Source organism: Symphalangus syndactylus, chromosome X, assembly GCF_028878055.3.
Source record: "Symphalangus syndactylus isolate Jambi chromosome X, NHGRI_mSymSyn1-v2.1_pri, whole genome shotgun sequence".
Taxonomy (NCBI): domain Eukaryota; kingdom Metazoa; phylum Chordata; class Mammalia; order Primates; family Hylobatidae; genus Symphalangus; species Symphalangus syndactylus.
In genome coordinates, this window is record NC_072447.2 from 87015809 (window position 1) to 87043257 (window position 27449).

Genomic DNA, 27449 nt, shown 5'->3' on the forward strand with positions numbered 1-27449 from the left:
AATTAAAGCACCATTTACAGTATAGGTAATCTGACTATATATTTTAAAATGCCAGGGATATATAACTCAGCTGTTAAAAGTTATGAGTCATAAATATATTAGAGAGCTATTCATTTTGAAAAGCTCTGCAAAACAAAATGTTGACAAATGCTTTGCAGGCTGTTATTGAATGCACCAAGCAGCCCACATTTAAAGTGTAAACATCATATTTATTATCCTAAAAGTGACCCAAAGAATATTTGTAATGTCTAAGATGAAAACAAAAAACAAAACCTTTTCTTTGATAGGAAGAAGCATCCTAGTTTCTCAGATTAAAAAATAATAGTAATAAAATATTCTATGACAAAGAAGCAAGAAAGACCTAAGAGTTACATGTTACAATCTCTAAAGCTGAATAGGTAACTCCATATTTCTTTCTTCTGGTTAATTTTTCTCTGGTATATAAATTAAGGCATAAAGCAGCAAGAGTGCAATTGATTCCAAACAACTTGGAATTTTATTGTAAACATCCCATAAAGAATGGCAACAAATTAGTCCAGTTTTTTTGTCTTCGAAGATAATTGCTTATAATGACTGATAACTGCCAAACAAAACATCTTTTATAAATCAAGCCAGTTGAGATTACCTTTTTTACTGAATTTTAGTTTAACGGACATTTTGCCCATATACAATATCATATCAACTATGAACTGATTTTCCATCTTAAAATGTATGGATACCAAGAACAAAAAAAAGGTACAGTTATGTTAATACTGTGTAAGAGATTACAAAAGACAAGAATGATAAGTTACAGGACAAAGAAATAAATTACTGATTGCCATCACCACAGTATTGTTTAAGAATTAACATTTGTAGTACTGCCTAATGTGTATCTGGTGACATATGCAAAAACACATTTCCCAACTGGATTTCTAAATACTTTTGCATATCATTTTAAAATTCAATTACCAATGGTGGTTTCATTATGTATCCATAGTTTTATTTTTTAAGAAAATACTTATCATGCTTTTATATGTCAAAGTCTCACATTCTAGATTTAATTTAGAAGAAATGGGCATACATGTAAATAAACAAACACAACTTAATTCTAAACTGCAGGGCCTTTCTACTATACTTCTCCCATCAATGAATCAAAAATTGCCAATCTTAAGTGTGGTAAATTAGGTGCAGTTTTCATGGCAGAAAGGAAAGTCAGGATAAAAGTAAGCAGAATTGAAAAGATGAAAAAAGAAATAATCAAGAATAAGGGTATATAGGCCAGGCATGGTGGCTCACACCTGTAATCCCAGCACTTTGGGAGGTCGAGGTGAGGAAGGAAGGAAGGAGGGAAGGGAGGGAGGGAGGGAGGGAGGGAGGAAGGAAGGAAGGAAGGAAGGAAAGAAGGAAGGAAGGAAGGAGAAAAGAGAAAAGAAAGAAATCTGAGTGCTACCCATATTCCACAAAATATAGCACCATGAAAAAACTTAATTTTATGATGCATTTAATCAAAACTTGGTAAAGAAGCTTTGCTAAAAGATGAGAAACAAAAAAGCATGAAAATACTTTCACACTAATTTTTGAAGTAAGCAATAAAAGTGACCTTAGAATATTCTATTTCTGATAAACCTTTCATAAAGCCTCACGTTCCACAAAAATATTGGGGATGGGGTTAGCATTTAAAACAATGGACTTTACATGTCGTAAGTTCCCTTCCCCTAGAACTATTCATCTCAGAACTCAAAATGTTACTGTAATTGCTTAAAAGGCTAGACACAAAGTATACTGAAAATTATATATGATGCAAGTCTCCCTTTTATGGATGTGAAAATTCCAACTTAAGTACCAGTTGGTAAATGTACATAAAATGATTTCCAACATACATCAGCTAGTAAAAGGTGTTTAATTCCCCATTACCACAAACATACAAATTTTTGAAAAATGCTCAAAAAAGTTTTATCAAAAAGTTAGAAGTGGCATTTATATCTTTCTCTTTCAATCACTCTATTATTGTCTGATGACAATCTATGGGATTAAAACAAAAACAACAAAAAGATAAATAACAGAAATGTACTTAAAAGTATTAGAAGGCTGAGTTAAATATCTGAGCACACAGTTGTGCAGAATGAGATTTATAATTTTACTCAGTTACTTTGTTACTTTGCATCTGGGTGAAACAAAGTGTTATAGAGAAGAATTCCAACACAAGCCTGATTTCTGGGGAGGGAAAAAAAAGAAAAAAAATTAAAAAGGGAAATAAAAAGAATAGAGGGACACAGGTATATGACAAAACCTGGATTGGTTATCTAGAAGGCATAATGAAATGGATGATCAAGCAGTAAATATACAGGCTAAGAGCTGTAGAGAGGCAAAAAGTTGGCAGACTGTCCTCCATACAAAATGTTCTCTTGTTTCGAATGTCTGAGATAAGGTGTGCCAAGTTGGGGAAAAAACTTTACACACATACAAGGGCACAAACACACATACACAAAAATTTAGTAATTAGGCTAGTAGGCTAGTGAATGTTTTAGAGAGCATCCTATTGCTGAAAGAGAAACACACAGTAAGCCATAGAAGAAACACACAATTCAGATTTTATAAATATATACACACACTAAGATCTTAAAGCTGGGAATTTAAACATTATTAGCATTTATGAGAAATATTACAGCTCACTGACTATTCATATCTAGCATAGGATTAGGTTTATACATGTATATGCTCTCATGGGCCTAAATATAACAGTGGTTTTTCTTAGCAATTTAAGATTTAGGCTTTTCTTCAAAATTCTTTGTTCATTTCGTACTTGCTTTGCTATGGCTGGACCCAGATTTTACGTAGGTTTAAAGGGCACCAAAGAAATTAAAATGATAAAGTAATCAATGTGATACTAATTACAACACATTCACAGGAGGTGGTATTACAAGAAAGCAAAGTGTAAACTAGGGGGAAAAAAAAGTCCAGATATAAAAGTAAAAATACTATCTTCCAAACTTTTATTTTCACACTTATTAAAATAATTTGCATGCAAACAGAAAATTATCTGTTTGTTTAATAAATGATAACTATGTTTATCTAACATACCCTGATGACTAACTCTTTAAATCTTAATAACTGAAATAAACATTACAGCAAAATGCTGTTCACTAATATTTTCACAGTATTTCACTACATATAAAATATGCTTTAAAATGTCTTCAGCCTTATTATTCTAATTATCTAATTCTAGAAAATCTTGACATTTGGGAAATAAATGTGGCATTTTTATTTTTCAAAATAAATTATAAATAAAGCTCCAGATAGCCAAAATCACACAAATGTCAATTCTTCTACATTTCAAGAGGTCAGCTCTTCATAGAAGAATGTCAACAAAAAATTTCACACTAAAATGATACATGTGATCCATATTTGGGTATATCCAGGAATTTAAGTAACTATGTTACTTAGATCAGGATAAGCCAAAGTATTATTGATTTCAGGAATACAGGCACAATTTAGTCTAAATGCCCAAGAGATAAATAACCGAAACAGCACATTTTAGCAAAAATCAAATGTAGTTTCAAATAGGAACGTTTTGAATCTCTACTATGGTTTAAAGTGGCAGCTGAGTTACAACCAGAAGTAGTTTTGGTTTAGTGAAAAAAAGACTACAACAAAAAAATAGCTTGGTCTGCTGTGTAGTAACAGAAGTTAGTGCCATTAACAATTCACAACAATACTTTCTCTTAAAGCCTGAACATCATTTCTACTCCAAGTGAAAACTGCTTGAAGATGTTAGTCCAAGAATAACCCTACTGCCGACCCTACCAAAAAAGCAAAGTTTTATGTGTGTACGCCTTCCTCTGCGCTTAAGGGTTTTTGGATGCATGAAATGACTGAAAGCATGAGACAAACACATTAGCTTAAGAAATATCCTGGGATAGCTAGGTATACACTAAGAAGTCTGTTTTATCCCATGAGTCTGTTCTAAGTGCAACAAATTTGCTGCTACAGAAACAGAAATTGATTATTATCCCTCTTACCCCAGAAATGTAAGTATCTAACAAATGAACAAATCTGTGATATTAAATTTGGGGAGTAAAACTGACCTTAGAACTCAAGCTCACTTATGGAACCATGTGCACTCTACTGCTGTAAACAAGACATAAGGGTTTTTAAAGATGTTTTTTATCTATAAAATAATGATTCACAACATGAGTGTGCAGTGCAATAAGGTTCTTTCCTGAAAGACTAGAACAGAAGAACCCTTTGGAATGATATGAGCAGAATCTATAAGTTGATTCATAATACTAGCTAGCCAAAACATTCCAAATCAAACCAGGTGCTTTGTTAAATTTTAAGATTCAAATGAAAACCAGTAACTCACAGCTGTTAAATGGTAAGTGGAGCAGAAATATATAAGCAGTAGCCCAAGTCTACTTACATAAATATGTTCTAAGAAAGCCTAAGGTGGTAAAGCATACTATACTTATGAAACTTTGTTAATTACAATTATTAATTTGAGAGCCAATACAATTATTAACAACCTCTCAGCTTATAACTTATGGGTATTCATTCCTACTAAGCTTGTTCTATTTCTCCTTAGTCAGTAAGGAATAACAGCATCTATTTTCCTTAATGTTTCCAGTAGTTGTAGTTAAGAGGTAGCTGAGCTACTGTTCAAAGAAGTTGTTCTTTGTGGATGAGGATTTTTCAAATGTTTAAGTTATTTAAGCTACACAAATTCTATTAATGCAATAAAATGTGATAGGAAAAAAACTGATGCGGGAAACTTTTGCATTTGGCACCTTGTCTAGATTGATACCTCAAGTATTCTTTTTTAATAAAGTTAATGCACACATCAGAACACACCACGAAGATCTGCTACATATTTACAAGGCACCAACCCTTTCTCACCTTTAACGTGAATTATGCACATCAATGAAAAGCATATCAAGATCCCCCCACCCCCCAAAAAACTGTAGTATAAATATATACTTCAGTTCAGTACAAGTCATGAAAGTTTGGCCTGGGAAGAGTAAAATAATCCAGATCGCTCTTACAATATAGAAACTGTAAACATTTAATAGCTGCCTTTAGGATTGGTGTATTGTGCAAAAGTTATTATTACTGGGTATAGGAATCAAAATGGCAAAAACAAACTATATAAAACTCTGTAAGAAGGTGCTATACTTCTGTGATACAAAAGCAAAAGAGGGCTATTCTACTGAGATAAAAATGTCATGCTACTCTTAAGAAGCTGAATGCTCCTTTAATGTAGTAAATCTGTAGTGTCTGTGTTGTGTTTCATGTGTGTGTGTGTGTGTGTGTGTGTGTGTGTTTGTGTGTGTGTGGGCAGAATTTCTTTTAATTTAAGGCCTAATGAGTAAGGCTTATTTGAACAAATGAAGTGTGGAGATCAAAAGTCTTGAAACAAATGTATACTGGCATAAATGGAAAAGCACCAATGTGAAAGGAAGCAGAAGTCCCCACACAACTTGCTTTGTAGATTTCCTGGTAAATTCCCTGCAGTAGAAGGCCATTGAATTTTTTAAGTTATTCTAAATTTATTAACTGTTAATAATTCCATCCCATGAGATGGCTAACCCTGGCTTTTTCTGTCATTTTACGCACTCTGCCTGATCTGGATGTACCAAGATTCAGAGGATCCTCAGTGGACACAAAATTGTCATTATCAGAATCATCATTATATAAAACAGTCCTCCTGCCTTGGTTTCTTGTTTTAATTCGAGGCAGTCTACTGAAACGTCCTGAAAACATGGTATCAAATTCATCATCTGCAATACGTGCTCGTTTGGCTCTGGTAGCTCCTCTAGAAGCACCTCTTCCTCCTCTCCCCCTTCCCCTCCCCCTAGTGCCACCTCCACCTCTTCCTCGACTCCCTCGTCCCCTGCCTCCTCTTCCTCTGCCTCCTCTACTCCATCTACCCCATCTTCCCCATCTGCCTCTTCCTCCTGTGCCTCTGGTCTTCCAATTTCTTTTTCCATTGCCATGTTGCTTTCTGAGTTTTCTTTTAGGTCTGGTTTGTATGAATTTGCTATAATCATGGTCTCCATCTACGTAATCTTGATCTGTTCTGGAAGTTGATTCAGAGTCAGAGTCAGAACCACAGGTACTTTCAGAACTTAAACTGGATCCTAACTCTCCACTCTCTGAGGTGGATAAATGAGATTTCTCTTTTGTTTCTTTTTTCTCTTTATCTTCTCCTCCCATGTTTTCATCTTCTTCTGATGCACTAAGTAGTTTTCTCTTGATTCCTGTCCGGGGCTCTCTGCCATCACCATTTGTAAGGGGTCCATCAAGGGAGTGATCTAAATTAAAATGAATGATTTTTAATAGTTAAGCTTTGACATTGACAAAATGGTTATTTAGGTTCAAAAACAGTCTACAGTTCCCCAAAATATGTGGAATACAATCATGGAGGGTGTCAAAGTAAGAACTTAAATTTCTTCAAAATAGAAGATATTAAAGTGTTTATTTTTGTCTGCTTTTTTGGGAGGGGGAGGAGAATATGGGGGTGGAATGATGGCAATGAGGTTTAGGCAGAAGTTTTAAGGGCCTACTTCAGGAAGAATTACCTGAGAACACTAATTAGTATAGTTTTATTCATTTGGTCAATAAATTTTTATTCATTATCTACTATTAGCAAGGCATTGCTAGAAGCTTTGAATATGGCAATGAAAGGGACAGTCCTTCCTCTTGGAATTTATATTTTAGTGGGAATACCTTAAAAGATAATAAAGTGAATAAATTAATAATAAAATTTCACACAGACATGTTATAAAGAGGATTAAAAAAAAGAGTGTATATGTGTAGAAGGGAGTGTATTTTAGATAGGGAAGACTTCTCTACAGAGGTAGTATTAGAAGAAATAACCGAATGAAGTCAGATGTAGGGAAAGAACATTCCAGAGGAGGGAACAGAAAGCAAGCCAGTATAACCAGAGTGGAATAGGAAAACAGTGAGTAGTAGGAGATGAGTGCCAGTGGAGAGTTTTAAGCTTGAGAAAGAATCTGATTTACACTTTTAAAATAGTATGGTTGCTGTATATAAAAAAGATCACAGGGGAGGCAAGACTGAAAGTGGAAGGACAGACCGGTTGGACATCCACTGCAGTATTCTAGGTAAGACATGATAAAGGATATGTCAATAGATGTGATGATGTGATTATATTTGGAATATTTTCTTCTAGAGAAACCTTTAATTTCAAAGGTTGAACTGATGGGACTTGCTGACAGACTATATGTCAAGTGTCAAGCACAGAATGAAGACTGACTCCTAGGTTTTATGGCCAAAGCAACTGGGTGAATGGTAGAGATATTTTGCCAAGGTAGAGAACACTGAAGGAGCAACAGGTTTGAGTAGGGCTCAAGATTCCATTTTAGATGTTGACAGAGATCCAAGAAAAGACATTAAAAAAAAAAAAAAGAAATAAAGAGCAGGTAAATATACCAGTCTGGAGCTGAGGGGAGAGGGTGGAGCTGGAGATATAATTGCGGAAATTTTCAGTAAAGAGGTAATACTTAGGGTAATGAGAACTAGGAGAGCTCACTGAGTGAGTAAGTAAAGAGAGACAAGGTGGCTGAAGACTGAGACCTGAGATGTTCAAACATTTAAAGATAAAGAAGAACCAACAAAGAAAATGGAGGACCAGCCAGTGGGGTAGGAAGGAAACAAGAGAGCAGACTGGAAGAATTGAAAAGAAGTAAGACTAGGGCTACAGATAATTACAAGATTAATCTAATAAATCTGGGTGTTATGGACTGAATTGTGTCCCTTCAAAATTCATATGTGGAAGCCCTAACCCCCGAAGTGACTGCATTTGGAGATCAGGGCATTTAGGGAGGTAATCAAGGTTAAATGAGGTTATATGGGTGGGACTATAACTCAACAGGACTGATGTTCTTACAGGAAGAGGAAGAGATACTAGAGGTATTTCCCTCTGTCTCTCTGTAGAGGCAAGGCCACGTGACGACAAAGCAAGAAGGTGGACATATAGAAGCCAGGGAAAAAGCCCTTATCAGATGCCCACCCATATGGCACTTTGACATTGGACTTAGCCTCCAGCTCTGTGAGATTAAGCCACCCAGTCTGTGGTATCTTGTTATGGAAACCCAAGCTGACTAATACTCTAGGCTGGAGACTAAGGTGATAGCAGTAGAAACTATATAGAAGATTTAAGTGGTATTAAAGAGTCGTGGAATTCACAAAACTTGGCAACTGACTAGGTATGAGGGATAAATGAAGAGTCAAAAAACACTGTGAGATTTTAAGCTGGGTGGCAAGAAAGATCGTTATGCCATTAACTAAAATAGTGAGCACAGAAAAAGAAGCAAGTTTCAGATGCAAAGATAAGCAACCAAATATTTTTATTTTTTTATTTTTTAAGGAAGCACTTGGAAATTATTCTAATAGAATAAAGAGATATTTAAGCTCTGCATATGCATTTGGAGAGTCATCACACCAAGATGACGGATGCAGTCATTAGATTCCTTTATTTGTGGAAGACAAAAACAAGCAAAAAACAGTGGCAAACTGCAAATACAGAGCAGCAGAGTCAAAGAGAAGAAACAGAAATAAGAGATATAGGCTAATCAATAGAGTATAGAAGCTTATAAGTAGAGTTCATAGAGAAGGTAGTCAACAACATGCAGTGATACAGAGATTGAGAAGTTAAAAACTAAAAAAAGACACTAGCTGGCCACTGAAGAGTACTGATGAGTGTGAGAACAGCTTTTGAAGGGTGGTTGGGACAGACACCATACTATAAAGGATAAACGACTCTGTGGATGAGAAAAGCAAAATAGATGAAGGAAGCATGGGTTAATCTTGGCAGTGGAAGGAAGGGTAAAATGAAAAAAGGCAATGGCATAAGTATGCAAGATCAGAGGAGACACTAAAGATATAAATTGGGAAAAACAAAGGCACTAATTATTTTCAAGTAATCAAATATGTTTCAATATTTCTTACATAGCCACTATAAAATATCTTCGGAAAAGCCTATTTTTAAGTTATTTGATGGTTAAATAACAATGGATAAGCTACTTAATCTTGCATTAAAACGTATATAAAAAAATCTATATTCCAATAAAATTATTTGTAAAAGCATATTAACTATTCTTCACAAACTTCAAATAGCTGAACATGTTAGAACTTTCTCTGAATATATTCAAGGTCCCTAATATAGGACTAAGTGTAAGAAGAAAGTTTGAGTAACAATAAACTTCAAATATTTATGATAATTGATATCCCTTTTATGGTCCAAGATAGATGCACATAATGAATTAGGTCAGTGTTTCTTTTTAAGCAGTGAACATTTTTCTCCTAATAAAAAGTAAAATAGCATCTCCTTATATGAAATAACAAACAGAACTGTCTGGTTAAATGCAGAAGGTTCTTCTGAGAATGCCTGAAGTACTTTTGTGGATGCCCCAGAAACGGGCAGGGCACAGTCTGAAAACCACTGACTTTGTGATATAGCAGGCCCCTAAGGAAGAGGATATCTGACTTATATAACTGGAAAACCTTCAGGAAGGTGGTAGAAGCGGTTATTGACTGAAAGAAGGCTCATTTTTCAGCCCAGACTCATATTTTTACTGTAGTGGGCCACAAAAATATGAGACCTATTTAAAGATGACTTTGGAAACTCTCCTTTCTTACTAATGTGAAAAATATGAAAAATCCTAAATGTGTCTTCATGTGCTTGGGGAAAGAACTCTTCATTTAGTTTTTTCTCCCAATTCCTTTTATTTATTTATTTTTGAGACAGAGTCTCATTCTGTCACACAGGCTGGAGTGCAGTGGCACAATCACAGCTCACTGTAGTCTCCTACTCCTGGCTAAAGCGCTCCTCCCACCTCAGCTTCCAGAGTAGGTGGGAGTTGTGTGCCACCACATGTGGCTACATTTTTTTTTTTTTTTTTTTTGTAGAGATTAGGTCTTGCTTTGTTGTCCAGGCTGATCTCGATCTCCTGGCCTCAAGTGATCCTCCCACTTCAGCTTCCTAAAGTGGTGGGATTACAGGTGTGAGCCACCATGCCTGGCCCCATTTTACATTTTAAGACTAAAATACATTTGAAAATAGCTATTGGAAATCTGCTAATGGCCTGTTCCCAGTTATGAATATGAAATGCTATCTGACTCATACGTTACAAAATTCTCATTAACTATAAGGATATACTAGTTTTTAGTATGTCAACATGTCAGCTTTTAAATGATTTATCTGCTATCATAAAGAAATAAATAATAAATGTCCTGTCCTGTATTTATTTCCTACCTTGTTTAACTGGCAAAACTCTATTCCGAAATGATTTGGCTTTCCCTGGGTCATGGCTATTTCCACTTCGGCTATATCCACCGAAGCTCGATGAAGAAAATGGCCCATCTGGCTCATCATCAAGTAGATATAGTGAAAGCCCTTCAGCAGCATCTGAAACTTGCATTTTAAAAGATTTTAATACTAACATAATTATCATGTTTTCAGGAAAGTTAAACAGGCTACTTTTTGAAACCATATCTCTGTTATTTTATTCTAACACCAAAATTATAAGTTTCTCTCAGAAAATGATATGAATATTTTGAGAACAAAGGGTTGAATGTCAGAAAAACTTGTCCAATTGCACATCATAAATTTTCAAATATTATGTTGGTAAATATATTGTAGATAAGTGCTCTGAGATATAGACATTAATCATTTAATCATAAAATTTTAAAACTAAGAGACTTTTCATGTAGTCTAATAAAGAAAATGAATCATATGGCCTAACGTCATACTCAGGGACACAAAACTAGCAAGTAGAATTGGGAATAAAACACAACTTTTAAAAATCTAAATCCATTGTTCTTTGCACTATAAACCATGCTGCCTCTTCTATATTCTTAATATCAGAATTAAACCGAGATACAGAACACCAAAAACAAAAGACATATTTACCAGGAGATGAGAAAGGAGAGCTAGTCCTGGCATAAGATACTGAGGTATTCTGGTCATTTTTAGGCTGCAACTTCATTTGTTTCTGCTTCCCTTTTGGACTAGAAGTAAAAATATGTAACAACGAGCATTTTTTTTTTTTCTGTTAGCAACATATTATGATAGACAGTATGATACAAAGAGGTATCAAGAGGTATCAAGGTCAGGTATTAGCTGACCAAAGAGGAAATGCCCTAAAATTCATAAAATAGATAATTTGACAGTGAAACTTCAATCATTAAAATTTAAAAAAAGTTTCTGGGATAGTAAAACCCACATAAATAGTGCTTTTGACTACTAACTCTACATAGGCGTAAGAGTTTAGGAAACAAACAAACAAAAAAGACCTCTTGGGATCTCCTCAAACTATTCATAAACTTTCACAAATTAGGTAATACATACAAAATGCTTTGAGAACGAAAAATGCTGCATCAATATAATGATACCTAGGTGCTCCACTACTAGATAATGAACTGCTGCTGCTTCTTAGACGTTTTCTGTACCGTGGCCTTCTCCTCTTCTGACTCTGGATTGCTGACTTATATTCAGAGATGATATTTTTGATATGACTTTCAAATAAGGCAGATAATCGCAGCATCATGCTATAGATCTGAGAAGGCAGAAATTACATAGTCTTAACTAGTTTTATATTTTAAAAAAAGGTATAAACATGCCTAGACCAGTATTAAGCATCATCATTACAGACAAAATATTTGTTCACTTGAAAAATTCTTCTCAAATAACTAAAGTAAGATACCATTTTCACCTAAAAGTAAATGTTTTTCAAATATAGTATTCAATGTTCTAAAAGGTAGGGAAAAAAAGACTCTGATACAATGCAAGAGAGAATGTAAATTGAAACAGCATTCTAAAGGACAATCTTTTGGACACACATCCTTTGGCTAGTAATTTTACTTCTGGGAATTTGTCCTAAGGAAATATCACAGAATTATATACATAAAAAATACATTCAATAATGTTAAAGATATTACCTATAGCATTATTCATGTAAAACGAATAACTGGAAACAACCTAAATCCCTAGCCAAAGAACACTGGTTAGTATAACATAAAACAACCACACAACAGAATACCATTAAAAACCTTGTTTTCAAAGAGTCATGATGATACAGGAAAACATTCATAATACTTAAGTAACAAAAAATGCTTCAAAATACGAAATCTACTATTTTAAAAAATTTGTAAGCATATGTAGATATAGGTTAATGTAGAAAATCCTGGAAGTAAACAGTAACTGTAAGTAAAAATAGGTGATAGGTTTCACAGGTGATTTTTGTTTTCTTCTTTATACTTCTCTGTATTTCCCAAACTTTCTATAGAAAATGTTACTCTAGCAATCAGGATCAAGGTGGGGGAGGGGGAAGCAAGTGTAAACAAATTATGTTTGCAGAAATTAGTGGAAATGCATTTTCCATAAAGTGGAAGTAGGCAAGTATATATTTACTGTGCAACTGATTAAAAGCTGATCAGATACCAGTGATTTCAAAAGAAAAACTTAATTACTATTTTTCTATTCTCAATATACTTTAAGTTCTGACAAAATATAGGGAAAATATTAAATGTGAGTATAAATAAGCAGTTACAACTTCCCAAGATGGTTCATTATTTGTTAGAATAAATGGAACATACATATTCAGAGCTAATAAAAATATTTCACATAAATTAACACTGTCAATAACCTTTCTATTTATTAAGTCACTTATTAGATATATTAAAGTGTACTTAAATTACTACCTCTCCTCTCCTTGTTTTTTCTCTGGTACCTATAAATATTTATTACTAAAGAGTAAAGAGACAAGTAAGAGAAAGGAAAAGGTGGTTAATTTCAGAATGACTGCTAAATGTATCTTTATGCATGCCTAACAAGCAATCCATGTTTCAAAAAAGATACTGAGGATCAATTTTCAATAACTGGTTAAAGAAAACTGCCTGATAATTAACCCAACTAATAATCATACCCTTGACTTTTTATTAGAGGTATAAGCTTTGGAGTTGTTGAATATTTGGCGAACATCCTTATAAAATTCCAGAGGACTACCATAGTTTCCTGCTTCCAAAGTTTCTTTCACAGTTCTGAAGTCCACAGGAGTATCTATAACATCTTGATAATCCTACAAAGAAGAATGTGTTATTAAATACTCAAACTGCATAGCAATATTAAGGAATACAATGGGACTAACATTGGTATCACCTACTACAATCCACCATGAAATAAACACATTGCTTTTCAATGTGCCAACTACCTCCCCACAACCCCAAAACATCTTTTGGTGGCTCATAAAAACAGCAGAAGTCTGTGGGAAAGCCTTAGCCCTCACACCACTGTAATAACCGTAAATAACTATGAAGGTAAAGAATAGAAAATCCATAGCCTTTGGCTTCATCTCTACAGCTTCCATGTCTTGCTTAAAGGCTGATACAACCTCCAAAACCCCAGCACACTGTTTAATGATAAAAGATGGGATTATTCACATATCATTAAATTGTTCCACTCTACAAATTAGGCACATATTTCCACGATTCCTTGCTATGAGAACATTCTACTTAAGTGTCATTAGTTAAGGGTCAAGGTCAAATCGGTCATGTTCGTGCCTTTCTTCTGCTTGATTTTAAATCAATGTGATACCTTTGCTTCATCGAAGGTCTTCCATCTTATAGGTCAATAATTCATTTGATTTTGATTAGGGAAGAGGAAAGATTTCATTTTAACCTAAATCCAGTAAAGATTTTCCTAGGGTTATCAGATGGAGTTACATCTGAAATTTAATTCCTATATATGCTACAAGCCTCAAAAACAAGTTTCAGAGTGAAAACCATACTCAGTATTAGATCCCTTATTGTATTTAGAATCATCAAGAAGTAAAATCACCACATTTCCCTCCTAGGAAAAAGCCAAAAAGCCAGAAGGGGCAGATAAACGGTATTATAAAAAGAGAGAAAATATTTTTCAAAGTTTGAGAAGAAATGACAAACATTCTAAATATATTTTATTTTTTTAATTCATAAAAAATCAGAAGTGTATTCTAACACAGTATGGCTTATGTTAGAACTTGTGTAGTATGATGACCAAAATTTAAAAGACTCAGCCTGCTTGCCGAATGAAGTCCCAGTGGGAATAATCAGCTGCAATACAGACACAATTATATTGTGTAATTGATGTTTTCTACTCTGCTGCAGTAGCTTCAGATCTACATTAAAAAGTAAACATTTACAAGGAGGATACAAAGAACAATCTTGAGAACACATGTTGATTCAGAAAGAGGAACAAAAAAATAAATGACCAAAAAATCAAAAAAAGGTAAAAAGGCAGCAGAGTTAGAAGGCAGTCTTTACAAACTATAAAAGATTCATGTACAGTATGGAGAGTTTAGAAAGTAAAAACAGGCCGGGAGTGGTGGCTCACGCTTGTAATCCCAGCACATTGGGAGGCCGAGGCGGGCGGATCACGAGGTCAGCAGATCGAGACCACGGTGAAACCCTGTCTCTACTAAAAATACAAAAAAATTAGCCGGGCGTGGTGGCGGGCACCTGTAATCCCAGCTACTCGGAGAGGCTGAGGCGGGAGAATGGCGGGAACCCGGGAGGCGGAGCTTGCAGTGAGCGGAGATCGCGCCACTGCACTCCAGCCTGGGAGACAGAGCGAGACTCCGTCTCAAAAAAAAAAAAAAAAAAGTAAAAACAATCAGTATGTCTTTTAAGAGACTACCAGGCCTACCTCAGAAAGAGATGAATCTTGTTGTCTTTCTGGAACAACAGACTCTGAGGATTCTCCCTCTTGCTCCTGATGACCCTATTAGGGTAAAGAACATATACTGGTTTCCAGACAACTATAACAAAATATCAAGACGTGTAATACAATTATGACTTAAGTCTCAAAGATCCATACACTGGAACCATGTTTTTATTGGCTGTACTTTAAGGTGAAGGAATTGTACATTCGTCATTCTCCTTTGCTATGAAAAACACAAGACTAATTTATTTTACCCAAACTCCCTACAAGCAAACAAGTTCTGTTGAACACAATCTCGTTCCTTACTTGAATGATATTTTTTCCCAACTGAGACCTACAGTATACAGAGAAGACCAATGTGTAGTAAGCTCATAGGATGGTCTGATGTATTTCTAAAATAGTTCTGTACCTCTTCTCTGAAAAAGTTAAAATAGATTTGCTATCTGTACTACTTCAATGAATAGATACATTCCCAGAAAAGAAATCCTACAATCAAAGTTCTCATCCTTTTACCTTTATTGAAAAGAAAACTCCCTACAAAGGATATGAACTCATAATTTTTTATGGCTGCATAGTATTCCATGGTGTATATGTGCCACATTTTCTTAATCGTCTATCATTGTTGGACATTTGGGTTGGGACATGGATGAAGCTGGAAACCATCATTCTCAGCAAACTATCGCAAGGACAAAAAACCAAACACCGCATGTTCTCACTCATAGATGGGAATTGAACAATGAGAACACTTGGACACAGGAAGGGGAACATCACACACTGGGGCCTGTTGGGGGGTGGGGGAGGGTAGAGGGATAGCATTAGGGGATATACCTAATGTAAATAATGAGTTAATGGGTGCAGCACACCAAAACGGCATATGTATACGCATGTAACAAACCTGCACGTTGTGCACATGTACTCTATAACTTAAAGTATAATAAAAAATGTATATATAAATTAAAAAAAGAAAAGAAAAGTCATACTGGTATACTGGTTACTCTAAGTGGCCATACTGATAACACATTCAGTATAAATTACACAGGACTGACATGTCACCAAACATCTACAGTGTACAGAGGTGTATTTGAGGTTAGTAAAATGTATTAAATAAACATCTGAAATAAAAGTGGGAAAGAACAGCAAATGAATTCTGATTCAAATTTTTGTTTTACAACATATAATTTACACACTGAAGACACAATGGCATTTTTTTAAAAATCACACTAATCACACTACTACTTTCACAATCAAAAGATTGGAAAAAAAGAAAGGAAAAGAGAGGTGAGAAAATTGCTCTTATCTAGATTTTAGCATGGACATTTATGGGAAATTATCATACTGACAATTATTTAAACAACTGTATGCTTACTGCGTAAGAAAGAAGATCGGCTGGCTGTCGAAATGGCTCCGAGTCTTCACGTTCATAAATGAGGCTCAATAGTTCCTTGCATTGTTTTTTCCAAGCATCAGGATTACACTTTAAAGACTGTCTTCTGCCTCGGCATTTGACCTACAGATTTTAATAGTTATATCTAAAAGATCTTTCCTTAACTCAGTTGATTTTCTCATGAGTCCCTAATGTTAATATACCTATCTGTATATATATAGGGCAGGTGCTGTTTTAGTTTCTTAGTTTAAATTAGACAGTATTTTCCCTAGCAAAAATAATTAATGAGCAAAAAAACCTAGACATTATATTCACGGAAATGGCAAGAATTCTAGTACTCAAATCTGAACTTCAAATAATGTACAGAGGAACAAATGCTTCTTTCCTCTACAAGATGAAGTTACAGAGCCTTAATATTTGCCGGTAGTTAAGTATACTTGACAATGGCATCATATTTTTCTCAAAAGAACACTTGAATGATTTTTTTTACCCAGAAATTCTTTGTTGTCATGATAAATTCTGTTCTGTACCATTTGATTTTGTTATGATCTCTTTCAGTATTTCAAAATATATTGTCCCTTATATAAAATAACTACATGTCTAATTATTATAGAGCAGAAGTCTGCACAAAAGAGTTAACATAGCAGGCCAGGGCTTGCTTGCAAGGTTGGCCCTTGGCTGGCATTTGGGAACTTGGCATTTGAATGGCTTCCTAAATTATTAAGACAGTTAAAGCACCTAGACAGTATAAAGCACCTAGACAGTATAAACAATGTGATTTGTGCTGAATACCTGATTTCCCTCTCTTAGTACGTGCTAGTCAGAGGGTACCTACATAACCAGCCCCTAGAAAAATCTTTGGGGACTGAGTCTCTAATCACACACATGCTGGAAAAAGAGTGTAATATGTGACCCCTCAAATGGGAAAGATAATAATAGCATAAGGAAGCCTGTACATAAATTTCTCCAGACTCTGCCGGTGTCTTTTCCCCCATGACTCAACTGGGCACCCTTAATGCATCATTCTAATAAATCTTATCAATGAGCATACCTAATATACTTAGTTGCAAGAATCCTTCTAGCAATTCTCCAAATATGGGGTTGGTCTTAGGGATCACTGACACAGGAAACCTGAAAACATATCTCCTCAGCAGTTCACTTATTTACTCACCCTTCTTCCAGATGAAGTACCAGGACCATCTGAATCTAAATCAACCATTTCTGTATCCTAAATTAAAAAGAAGAGTGGGAAAAGACGTTAAGTTACATTCAAAGTCATATAAATTAGATGGACATTTACAAATAAATGGGAAATAAAATCACAGTTAACTTTCCCCACTGGAGCAACAAGTAGAACAAAAGATAGAGAGAGACTCATGCCAAACTTTCCCAATATGCAGTGTACAAGCTGGAAAATATACTGGAAGAAGAATTAAACAAGGTTTCTCTTTAAATAAGAATCAGAAAGGAGGGGAACAGTATAGTGGTTGGTATTTGCTAAAATTGTATCTAAGTGTTAGTATTTTTTAAAAACCTTATTCTATATGACATGCTTATTTAATATACAATTATTAATTATTCATGATTACTCTACTGACATTTTAAGAAATAGGTCTCACACAATATGCATTTATATTTTCCTATAGGAAAGACATCTATTTCAGTTAAGTATCTCTCTAAGGGATACTTTTTTAATATGAAGAGTCAAGACCCAAGCACCACTAGTGCTGGTGAAACACTGGGTAGCTCATGAGCTATTGGTACTCCTTTCTAATAAAATAAAGCTGTTGAGTTACATTTTTACTTAAGTTTTCTATTTTAACCCAAATAGTGCTACTCTGAGGTGAAATTCCTGCTACGTCAAATTTCGAGCTAAAATATATTTATGTGAAAGGTCAGAGAAAATATAAGGAATATATAAGAAAATATAAAAAATATTAGTGATACGTTTTTCTTAGGTTTCAAGAAACTATAATAATATCTAATTGGTATATCATGTTTTCCTTATTATGTAAGTAACATTTAACTGCAATAACCATATTTCATAGTCAGACACATTTTCATGAAAAGAATTTAAAAAACAGCATTGGAGATTTACCACTCTGGAGATTAACAGTACAAATAATATAAACATGCAAAATATCTCATGCCACTGCAACACAATCTAGCATATGTGAGTCACTCATCCCTGGGATGAATTGTTTCCCAGTAAAGATTTGTGAATTATCACTTTCCAATATTGTTCCAACCTCTATTTTGGTTTTTGTTTCTATCATAACCTCCAGTCAAATACGGCTTTGTGTAAATTAGAAACATAGATGAGTGGGGAAATCAGGAATACGAGGGTCTGCTGAGTACTACTTCCATTTCATTCGGAAGAGACTGGTTTATCTTTATAAATTTTCAGAAAGGAAATCGAGTAGCAGTTTCATGAAACTACCAAAAATTTAGACTTTCAAGCCTGAAACTTTAAAATACTTTAATATTTTCTCTACAGCATATAGAAAATAAAATCCTTACTGAAATTTCCATCAACTAAGCATTCTTTTAAAATATTGAGCACTTGTTTCTAAATGTTGGAAAATAAAGTGTTGATTTCTCGTCACTTACACCCACTGTGTCAAATATGATGACTGGCCACCTGTCTCTCTGAATAAACCCTGTAGCTCTATTTTATTTTTGGTATATGCCATCTAAGTACACTTTAAAAGACGCCGGTATTCAGCCAGATTTCAAAAATCTGTTTTGCTGTTCATGGCCAATTACAACATTTACACATAATACTGTACTTCAAATAAAAGTAACTCATTCCTACTAATCATGCTGTGATTCTTACCTCCTCTGCATCAGTACTGTTTCGTTCTTCTGCTTTAATTTTATTATACGTATCCAGTATATCAGTACAGCTCTGATCCCTAAGAAACAAGTCATTTCAATAGCTTCAGTAATTTTTACAATTTTTCAATTAATTTTTTTAAAATAAATTTTTTAAAAACCTTAAGTTAGACTCTCTGGAAGCTAAAACTGCTTCTTACCCAATAAATCGAAGTAAGACATCAGTTACAATTTTAGCTGCTTTAACTATAGGACTGTCTGGCTCATTGAAAGTCCTGGCATTATGCTCAATATAGCGTACCTCCCACATTAATGCTGATATTCTCCTGTGAAAGAAAAAATACTCTGTTAGCCTTGGCTTATATATTTAAAGTATATTTTAGGAATATACAATATGGAACAAATATGTACTTAAACATAGTGTGTCAAAGGTGTTCCAATATTAGTTTTCAGGGGAAGAGCCAAGAAGAGCAGGAAAAAAAAACAGATTATAAAAAATGACAGATTTTTACCTAATTACTTTTATGATATAAATATTAAATCAAAATAATATATTATAAAAATACAACCAGTTCTCAAATGCAAAGGCAGATTAACCAGTCATGGAATACTGTCGTCAGTAGGAGACTTGGATGACAGAGGGACCAAGATATGCCCTCTACAGCCTTCCCATAATCATCTCCCATCCCAACCAAAACAAAGAAAAAAACTACTTGGCTCCTTTCCTGTATATATTTCATGGCTGGTAACTAAATCTAATTAACTCTGACCAAATTCTCCAACAGAGGATTTAAACATCCTCCAAATCTGTAGCACCTTATAATGATGAATCCACAAACCACTTAAATTGCCTTTAATAAACTAAAGTTAAATGTAGTTTTTGTTTTACACACCATTTGTACTACCCATATTTTCCTCTCAGCCTTTCTTCTCTGTCCCCAAGAGTGAGAATCTACTACATAAAGGGGAATTAATGTTCTAAATTTTTAAGGGAAATTTTGGTGTGGGTCTTTTGGATGATCATGTTATACTATGGAAATGCAGATCTCAAAAAGGAAAGCAAAAGCCATAAAGCTATAAATTTTATAATAAGTGATAAAAAAAACAGACCTGTAAAAGCGATTTTCAAGTCTCCGCCTGATGGTATTGAGGTCAGTTGGATAAGCAACTACAGTACAGTACAAGGGGTAGGCACTGAGATCCACTGGAACAGCAAAAGGGCTGGCAAAATCTACAAAATTATAAAAATCAAATAAGGTAGCTATAAAGGACATTAACATCTCATGGTAACAAACATTTATTCATATATAAACAAGAAGGGAGGGTAATATACTACTTTTCTAAAACCATGAGGATTCCATTATACAAACAGAACGTTATTCTTTATATTTGGACATCATATCTATGAATCATGCATGATACACTGGTTCAAATCAGGTAAAACAAAATTAGAGGAGCACTGAGTTTAACTTCAGATTTCTGTCTTTCCTAGATAAATGCCAAACTTCTCAAGTGACATGTTTTAGAAAATTTAACTACTCATGTGGATAAAATACATTACTCATCCACTGTCCTTACCAAGAAACCCATCCAAAGTCAGGCTCAGGGAATAGCTAGAGAATCAAAGTGATTCAAAAAGGAAAAAGACACTTATATAGTTACCTTCACTATTATCCCCCAAATTGCTAAACAAAAAATTATCAGTTATTACTTTGGCCAAGCATATAAAACTGCTAATATTAAAACTAGAATTACTGTGCTTCTTGAGTTAAAACTGAAGTGTACAGTGAGAAACTGCATATCCTTTTGTAGAACTTAAAAATTCTGCTGATTTTCCTAGCTCTCCTGCATGCTCCTAAAATTTTTCACATTCATCATACCCAGGGAAAGAAGGTGGTTGATGCCCTGAATAACCCGTTCACATTCTTCATCTCTGGAATGAGCCCCCCACTCTCCTTCCTGGGGTTTGTATAGCAAAGCAGTCAATTCTTCCTGGGAGACAGGAACACCAGCACCAACTTCATCTGGAAAGGCAGCTAGGTACAAGATAAAAAAAAAATTAGAAAAAATTATTTTCCAATATCATGTGATTACCATTTTACTTTTAAAAGAATTATAATTCATTTTTTAAAGTATATTTACTTCCTTCTGGAATTGGCTCCATATCCCAGGGGCTCATCTTTTCTCTCTCATTATTGTCCCAGCTATTAAAAAATAACAAGATGCAAATCAAATTAATCATACAGTACTTCCTTTCATATACTACCACAATTTTACATGACTTCTTGGGGGTGAAATTTGAAAAAGGGCAATACAGTTGTCTTGAAAGTACAACTCTGGTTACATACAGATAACAATAAACTTCTAATAGAGAAAACATGGTCCATCGCTATGAAACTTAGAGGGCAGAAAGCCTACTTTTTGTCAATATGGAGACTAAAAGTCAGTCCTCAGAGAATAAACATTTCTTCTATCATTCTTGAGAGGATTCACTCATTAGCAATCTTACAACTCTGGATTTTCAAGAAGAACTAAAGTAAATGTTGCAAACAAATAGTACTTCCAAACATGATGCAACCACCTCTGCCTAGAATTAATATGACTAAACAAAAGACTAAGTACTAATATTCATTGCTATCTTCCAGCAATAACAATTACTTTAAGTAGTAAATTAGTTTCCGAATTTCCCACTAAAAAATAGTTGCAATTCTTGTCTAAAGTAGAAATAGTTAATAGAAAATGCAGACAACAAAAGACGTAGCAATAAAGTGTTTAGTTATTCCTTTGTTTTAGTCAAAGAAAACAAAGAACTTTGCTTTGACTAAAACAAGGGAAGAACTGAGCATTTTACCGTCAAATTTCTTCTTTACAGGTACAGGTATTGTGAGACTAGATAAGTCAGATAAAAGGGCCTTACTCCTGGTGCAGGTTATTAAAAGTCCACATACTACTACAATATCATATTAGGCATAAAAGATCATAAACATACTTACTGAACACTGTAACACTGGAAAGAACTATCAGGATACTCTGGTTGAAAAGGCTGCTGACTCTCCACAGTCCCAAACCACCAGGCGTCATCTATTATACTGCGGAATCTATCACCTATAATGTTTCAAAATTCTTAAAAGGATGCTCTTGAGAATATTAGCTCTGTTCCCACTCTAAATTACTACTTTTTGTTGACAACAGAAGTAACATTGTATCTAGCATTATCAGAAGCTTCCATCTAGGTTTTCGAGATAAGTGATTATTTTACATTTTAACCTCTTCATGTATTTTGATTTCCAAGTGGTAGAAATCTTTCTGAAATAAATTACATACGACCACATCTTAAATAAATACTACCAAGCATAATTTAACTTTTTTCAATTACTTAGCATCATCATTAGGCACACTTCTTATTGTATTACATATGTACATAAATGCAGTTGATTCTTCTATCTTGCTTTTAGCTTTCTTTAAAAATCTCTTCATACTAGTTTTTATATTACAGATCTTCAAGGCAGGCTGTAAATCAAGGAAGATGTAGGAAAGTTTGGAACTTCCTAGAAACTTGTTGAATGGTTTTGATCAAAATGCCAATAGTCATATGAACAATGAAGTCCAGGCTGAGGTGGTCTCAGATAGAGATCAGGAACTTATTGGGAACTAGAGTAAAGGTCACTCATGCTATGCTATAGTAAAGACACTGGCAGCATTTTGCCCATGCCCTAAGATCTGTGAAACCTTGAACTTGAGAGAGATGATTTAGGGTATCTGGCAGAAGATATTTCTAAGCAGCAAAGCATTCAAGGGGTGACTTGGCTGCTGTTAAAAGCATTCAGTTTTATGTATTCACAAAGATGTAATCTGGAATTGGAACTTATCTTTAAAAGTGAAGCAGAGCATTAAAATTCAGAAATTTTGCCTGATAACTGATTCATTAAAAAAGAAAAACCCATTTTCTGAGGAGAAATCCAAGCCAGCTGCAGAAATTTGCATAAGTAACTAGGAGTCAAATGTTAATCACCAAGAAAATGGGGAAAATGTCTTCCAGGGCATGTCAGAGCTCTTCAAGGCAGCCCCTCCCATCATAAGCCCAAGGGCCTAGAAGGAAAAAATGGTTTCTTGGGGCTGCCCCCCGCTCTGTGCACACTTGGAACTTGGTATTCTGTTTGCCAGCTGCTCCAGCTCCAGTGATGACTAAAAGGGGCCAAGGTACTGCTCAGGTTGTTGTTTCAAAAGGTTGTAAGCCCCAAACCTTGATGGCTTCCACGTGGTGTTGGGCCTACAGATGCCGAGAAGTCAAGAATTGAGGTTTGGGAACCTCCACCTAGATTTCAGAGTATGTATGGAAATACCTGGATATCCAGGCAAAAGTCTGCTGCCAGGGCAGAGCTCTCATGGAGAATCTCTGCTAGGGCAGTGCAGAAGGGAAATTTGGGGTTGGAGCCCCCATACAGAGCCCCCACTGGGGCACTGCCTAGTAGAGCTGTGAGAAGAGGGTCACCATCCTCCAGACCCCAGAATGGCAGATCCACCGACAACATGCACTGTGCGCCTGGAAAAGCTGCAGACACTCAACGCCAGCCTGTGAAAGCAGCTGGGAAAGGGGATATACCCTGCAAAGCCACAGGGATGGAGCTGCCCAAGAGCATGGGAACCCACCTCTTGCATCAGCATGACCTGGATATGAGACATGGAGTCAAAGGAGATCATTTGGGAGCTTTAAAATTTGACTGCCCCGCTGGATTTTAGACTTGCATGGAGCCTTCAGTCCCTTCATTTTGGCCAATTTCTCCCATTTGGAATGGGAGTATTTATACAATACCTGTACCCCCACTGTATCTAGCAAGTAACAAACTTGCTTTTGATTTTACAGGTTCATATGCAGAAGTGACTTGCCTTGTCTCAGATGGTACTTTGGACATGGACTTTTGAGTTAATGCTGGAATGAGTTAAGACTTTGGGGGACTGTTGATTGGTTTTGAAATGAGAACATGAGATTTGGGAGGGGCCAGGGGCTGAATGATATGGCTAGGCTCTGTGTCCCCACCATAATCTCATCTTGAATTCTAATCCCCTCGCATCCAGGGAGGGACATGGTGGGAGCTGATTGGATTATGGGGGCAGTTTCCCTCATGCTTTTCTCGTGATGGTGAGTTTTCACAAGATCTGATGGTTTAAAAGTGTGGCACTTCCCCTTCTAACTCTCTGTCTCCTGCAGCCATATGAAGAAGGTCTTGCTTCCCTTTTGCCTTCTGCCATGATTGTAAATGTCCTAAGGCCTCCCGAGCCATGTGGAACTGTGAAATCAATTAAATGATTTTTTCTTTATAAATTACCCAGTCTCAGGTAGTATCTTTATAGCAGTGTGAAAATGAACTAATACATATGGCTACAATTAGATTTTTAAAATTCAGGCCCAAGTAATTAAGTGTGCAAAAAAGTCGATAGTTTAAAAATCCTTATGTTCTGTATTGTATTGTTATACAATAGAGCTATAAGCAAATTTATTTAAATTTTAAAATATTTTCCTTTACATTATTGCTGTACTGCTTTTTATAATCAAAAAAGAGAAGAAGGAAGGGTAAAAGAGCAAAAGAGGGTGGGAAGGTGACAGGGAGGGAAACAAGGATGGAGGAAGGAAAAAAGGAAACAAATCACAATCAGTAACCATCTGTTTTAGAACCTAAGTGTAAAGTGCTCTATTTTAGGGCAACAGACATTTGAGAATTTTCTTTATATTCCTATTTGTATACTAATAGAGTAGGTATTTGCAGAAGGTTTAGAGATTATATGCCACACACAATGTGCATAAGAAATAACTAAAAGGAAATTTTAACTTAAGTTTTCTAGTTTCTCTGATAGCTGTTTTCAGCTAAATGATAAGCTAGTTTATTTCTGTTAAATCACAGTTAAAAAGTTACTTACTGTACATAAGCTTAATAGTTATTAAACAACAATTCTATACTTACCAATCTGCCAGTTCCTTTCTTTGGCTTCATTATAAAACTGATGTAGCACAAGGAAGTCAATGACATCCGGCATGTCATGATACCTATACAGAAAATAAAGCACATACGAATCAATATAGAGATATAACAATATATGTTACTAAATGTCCAAGGATATATGTTTATTGTAGACCCATTAAGAAAATTTTGCAAACCTCACAGTCCCTAGAAATGCCTTTACTTAAACATCACCTTCTCTGACCTGTTTGGGAGTGCCCTGCCTACTGTCATATTACTTTAAAATTATAAAGATGCCAATACAGGTTTATAAACCTTAATATGAGGTATTTTATATTAAGGAGTATGAATTAATGTTCTTTAATCTCCTTACATTTTAAACTCAACTTCACATAAAGAGCCTCTCACTTATTATTCCTATTATCATTAACAGAAATAAAAGCAACCACCATGTTTCAAACATTCAATTAGGGAATTATAAAGGTTTGTCTTTGATTACTCACAACAATCTTTAGGAAGAGATTAGCATTTCCATTTTACAAATGAAGACATAAATTCAGAGAAGTTAAGTAACTTGCTTATGACCCTATCTATGTAACTATCCATAACATAAATACATACACACACACACACACACACACACACACACACATACACACACACATAAATATAAATAAAATGGAGAAATAAACTAGGAATTAAACTCTGGTCTTTATAATTCTAAACCCTGTAGTAAAGAATGCTATAGTGTTTTCTCTCTCATTGAGCCCTGTACTCTGTGAAATATACAATAGGTATTAAAATACACATACTCAAACAGAGACCCAGAGATAACTACTCACTTAATGGAAAAAGATTCTCCAGTCATTTTGCCTGAAATTGGGTCCAGAAATGCAAGTTTCAAGCAGCACAGTGTGGGTGGGCCAACCTCATATTTGATTCCTACAATCTTAACAAACTCTTGCTCCTATTCATGAGAATACCAATAAATTATTACTTTCAATATAATTATTTAACATTTGCATAATACTTCATTATTACTTGAACAATTTATTATCTGAAAATTCTCTAAATGCCAGGCACTACACTAAGTGTTAAAGGTAATAAGACATGGCTCTTAACTCCTAATAGCAGGTTGTAGTTTAGTGCAAGGCTCTAAACCAAGGACGAGCAGCCACATCACCTGGGGAAATGCTTCAAATTTAATGTTCCGAAATCCTACACCTATAGAATCAAATTCTATGTTTGGAGTATAGCTCAGTAATATATCTATTTTGGAAAAACTCCCTAGTGCAGTATGATGCTCTGGTTAAAAATCACTCCCCTAGCAAAAATACAGTATGTAAGCATACAGGTATATATGTACATGTACATGTTTGGGGTAAAGACTTACATTTTTTAATGTCTACAACATTATCTTTTTTGTTGTTTTTGTTTTACTTCAGATTCCTGGGGTACACGTGCAGGTTTGTTACATAGATATATTGCATAATGGTGGGGTTTGAGTTTCTAGTGTACCCATCCTCCAAATAGTAACCATTGTACCAAATAGCTAAGTTTTTAACCCATATCCCCCTCCTAAACTCCCTTCCTTTGGAGTCCCCAATGTCTATCATTTCCATCTACATGTCCAATTGTACCAACTGTTTAGTACCCATTTGTAAGTGTGGGCGTGTGGTACTTGATTTTCTGTTTTTCAGCTGTTTTACTTACGATAATGGCCTCCAGCTCCATCTATGTTGCTGTAAAGGCCATGATCTCAATTTTTATAGCTACACAGTATTCCATGATGTATACGTACATTTTCTTTATCCAGTCCACCACTGACGGGCATCTAGATTGATTCCGTGTCTTTGCTATTGTGAATAGTGATGTGATGAACATGCGTGTGCATGTGTCTTCATGGTAGAACAATTTATATTCCTTTGGGTATATACCCAGTAATGGAATTTGGGTAGTTCTACTTTAAGTCTTCTGAGAAATCTCCAGATTGCTTTCCGCAGTGGCTGAACTAATTCACATTCCCACCAGTAGTATATGAGCATTCTCCTTTCTCCACAACCTCACAAGCATCTGTTTGTTTGTTTTGACTTTTTAATAATACCCATTCTGACTGGTGTGAGATGGTATCTTGTGGCTTTGATTTGCATTTCCCTAATGATTAGTGATGTTTTAGCATTTTTTCATGTTTGTTGGCTGCTTATACATTTTCTTTTAAGAAGTGTCTGTTCATGTCCTTTGCCATTTTTTAATGAGATTGTTTTTTTGCTTGTTGATTGAAGTTCCTTATAGATTCTGGATATGATCTTACAACAATCATACACATTTACTGATTATTAATCACATTTAACAGATGGCAAAACTGATCTTCATAGGTATAGGGTCCTGCTTAAAGTTATATACTAGCATATAGCAGAGCTAGAATTGAAATCCAGGTGTTATTCCAAAGCACAAGCTCTTTTACCACATATAAGCTGCTCCTACAATTTCCTACGACAACAAGATTAGGATAAAAAGTAAGAACTTGGCCGGGTGCGTTAACTCATTCCTGTAATCCCAGCACTTTTGGAGGCCAAGT

At 35.1% G+C, this 27449-nt stretch overlaps 1 protein-coding gene across 3 annotated transcripts in view; it reads right to left on the reverse strand.

Annotated features, from left to right (window-relative positions):
* Nucleotides 1-468: 468 nt before the first annotated feature.
* Nucleotides 469-27449, reverse strand: part of BRWD3 (bromodomain and WD repeat domain containing 3) — a 141507-nt gene continuing 114526 nt past the window's right edge. For 2 of the 3 annotated variants that reach the window (XM_055266825.2, XM_063634256.1), the window contains 16 exons: nt 25714-25838; nt 24875-24957; nt 21908-22019; nt 21057-21118; nt 20795-20950; nt 20025-20145; nt 19115-19240; nt 18916-18994; nt 17251-17307; nt 16062-16202; nt 14681-14755; nt 12924-13076; nt 11392-11555; nt 10910-11007; nt 10253-10411; nt 469-6287 (listed from right to left, as the gene is read on the reverse strand). In XM_055266825.2, coding sequence (XP_055122800.1) covers nt 5533-6287; nt 10253-10411; nt 10910-11007; nt 11392-11555; nt 12924-13076; nt 14681-14755; nt 16062-16202; nt 17251-17307; nt 18916-18994; nt 19115-19240; nt 20025-20145; nt 20795-20950; nt 21057-21118; nt 21908-22019; nt 24875-24957; nt 25714-25838 — 2466 coding nt within the window. In that variant the 3' untranslated portion in view covers nt 469-5532. The remainder of the gene's footprint in view (nt 6288-10252; nt 10412-10909; nt 11008-11391; nt 11556-12923; nt 13077-14680; nt 14756-16061; nt 16203-17250; nt 17308-18915; nt 18995-19114; nt 19241-20024; nt 20146-20794; nt 20951-21056; nt 21119-21907; nt 22020-24874; nt 24958-25713; nt 25839-27449) is intronic. The other variant, XM_063634255.1, reaches the window with a different exon arrangement.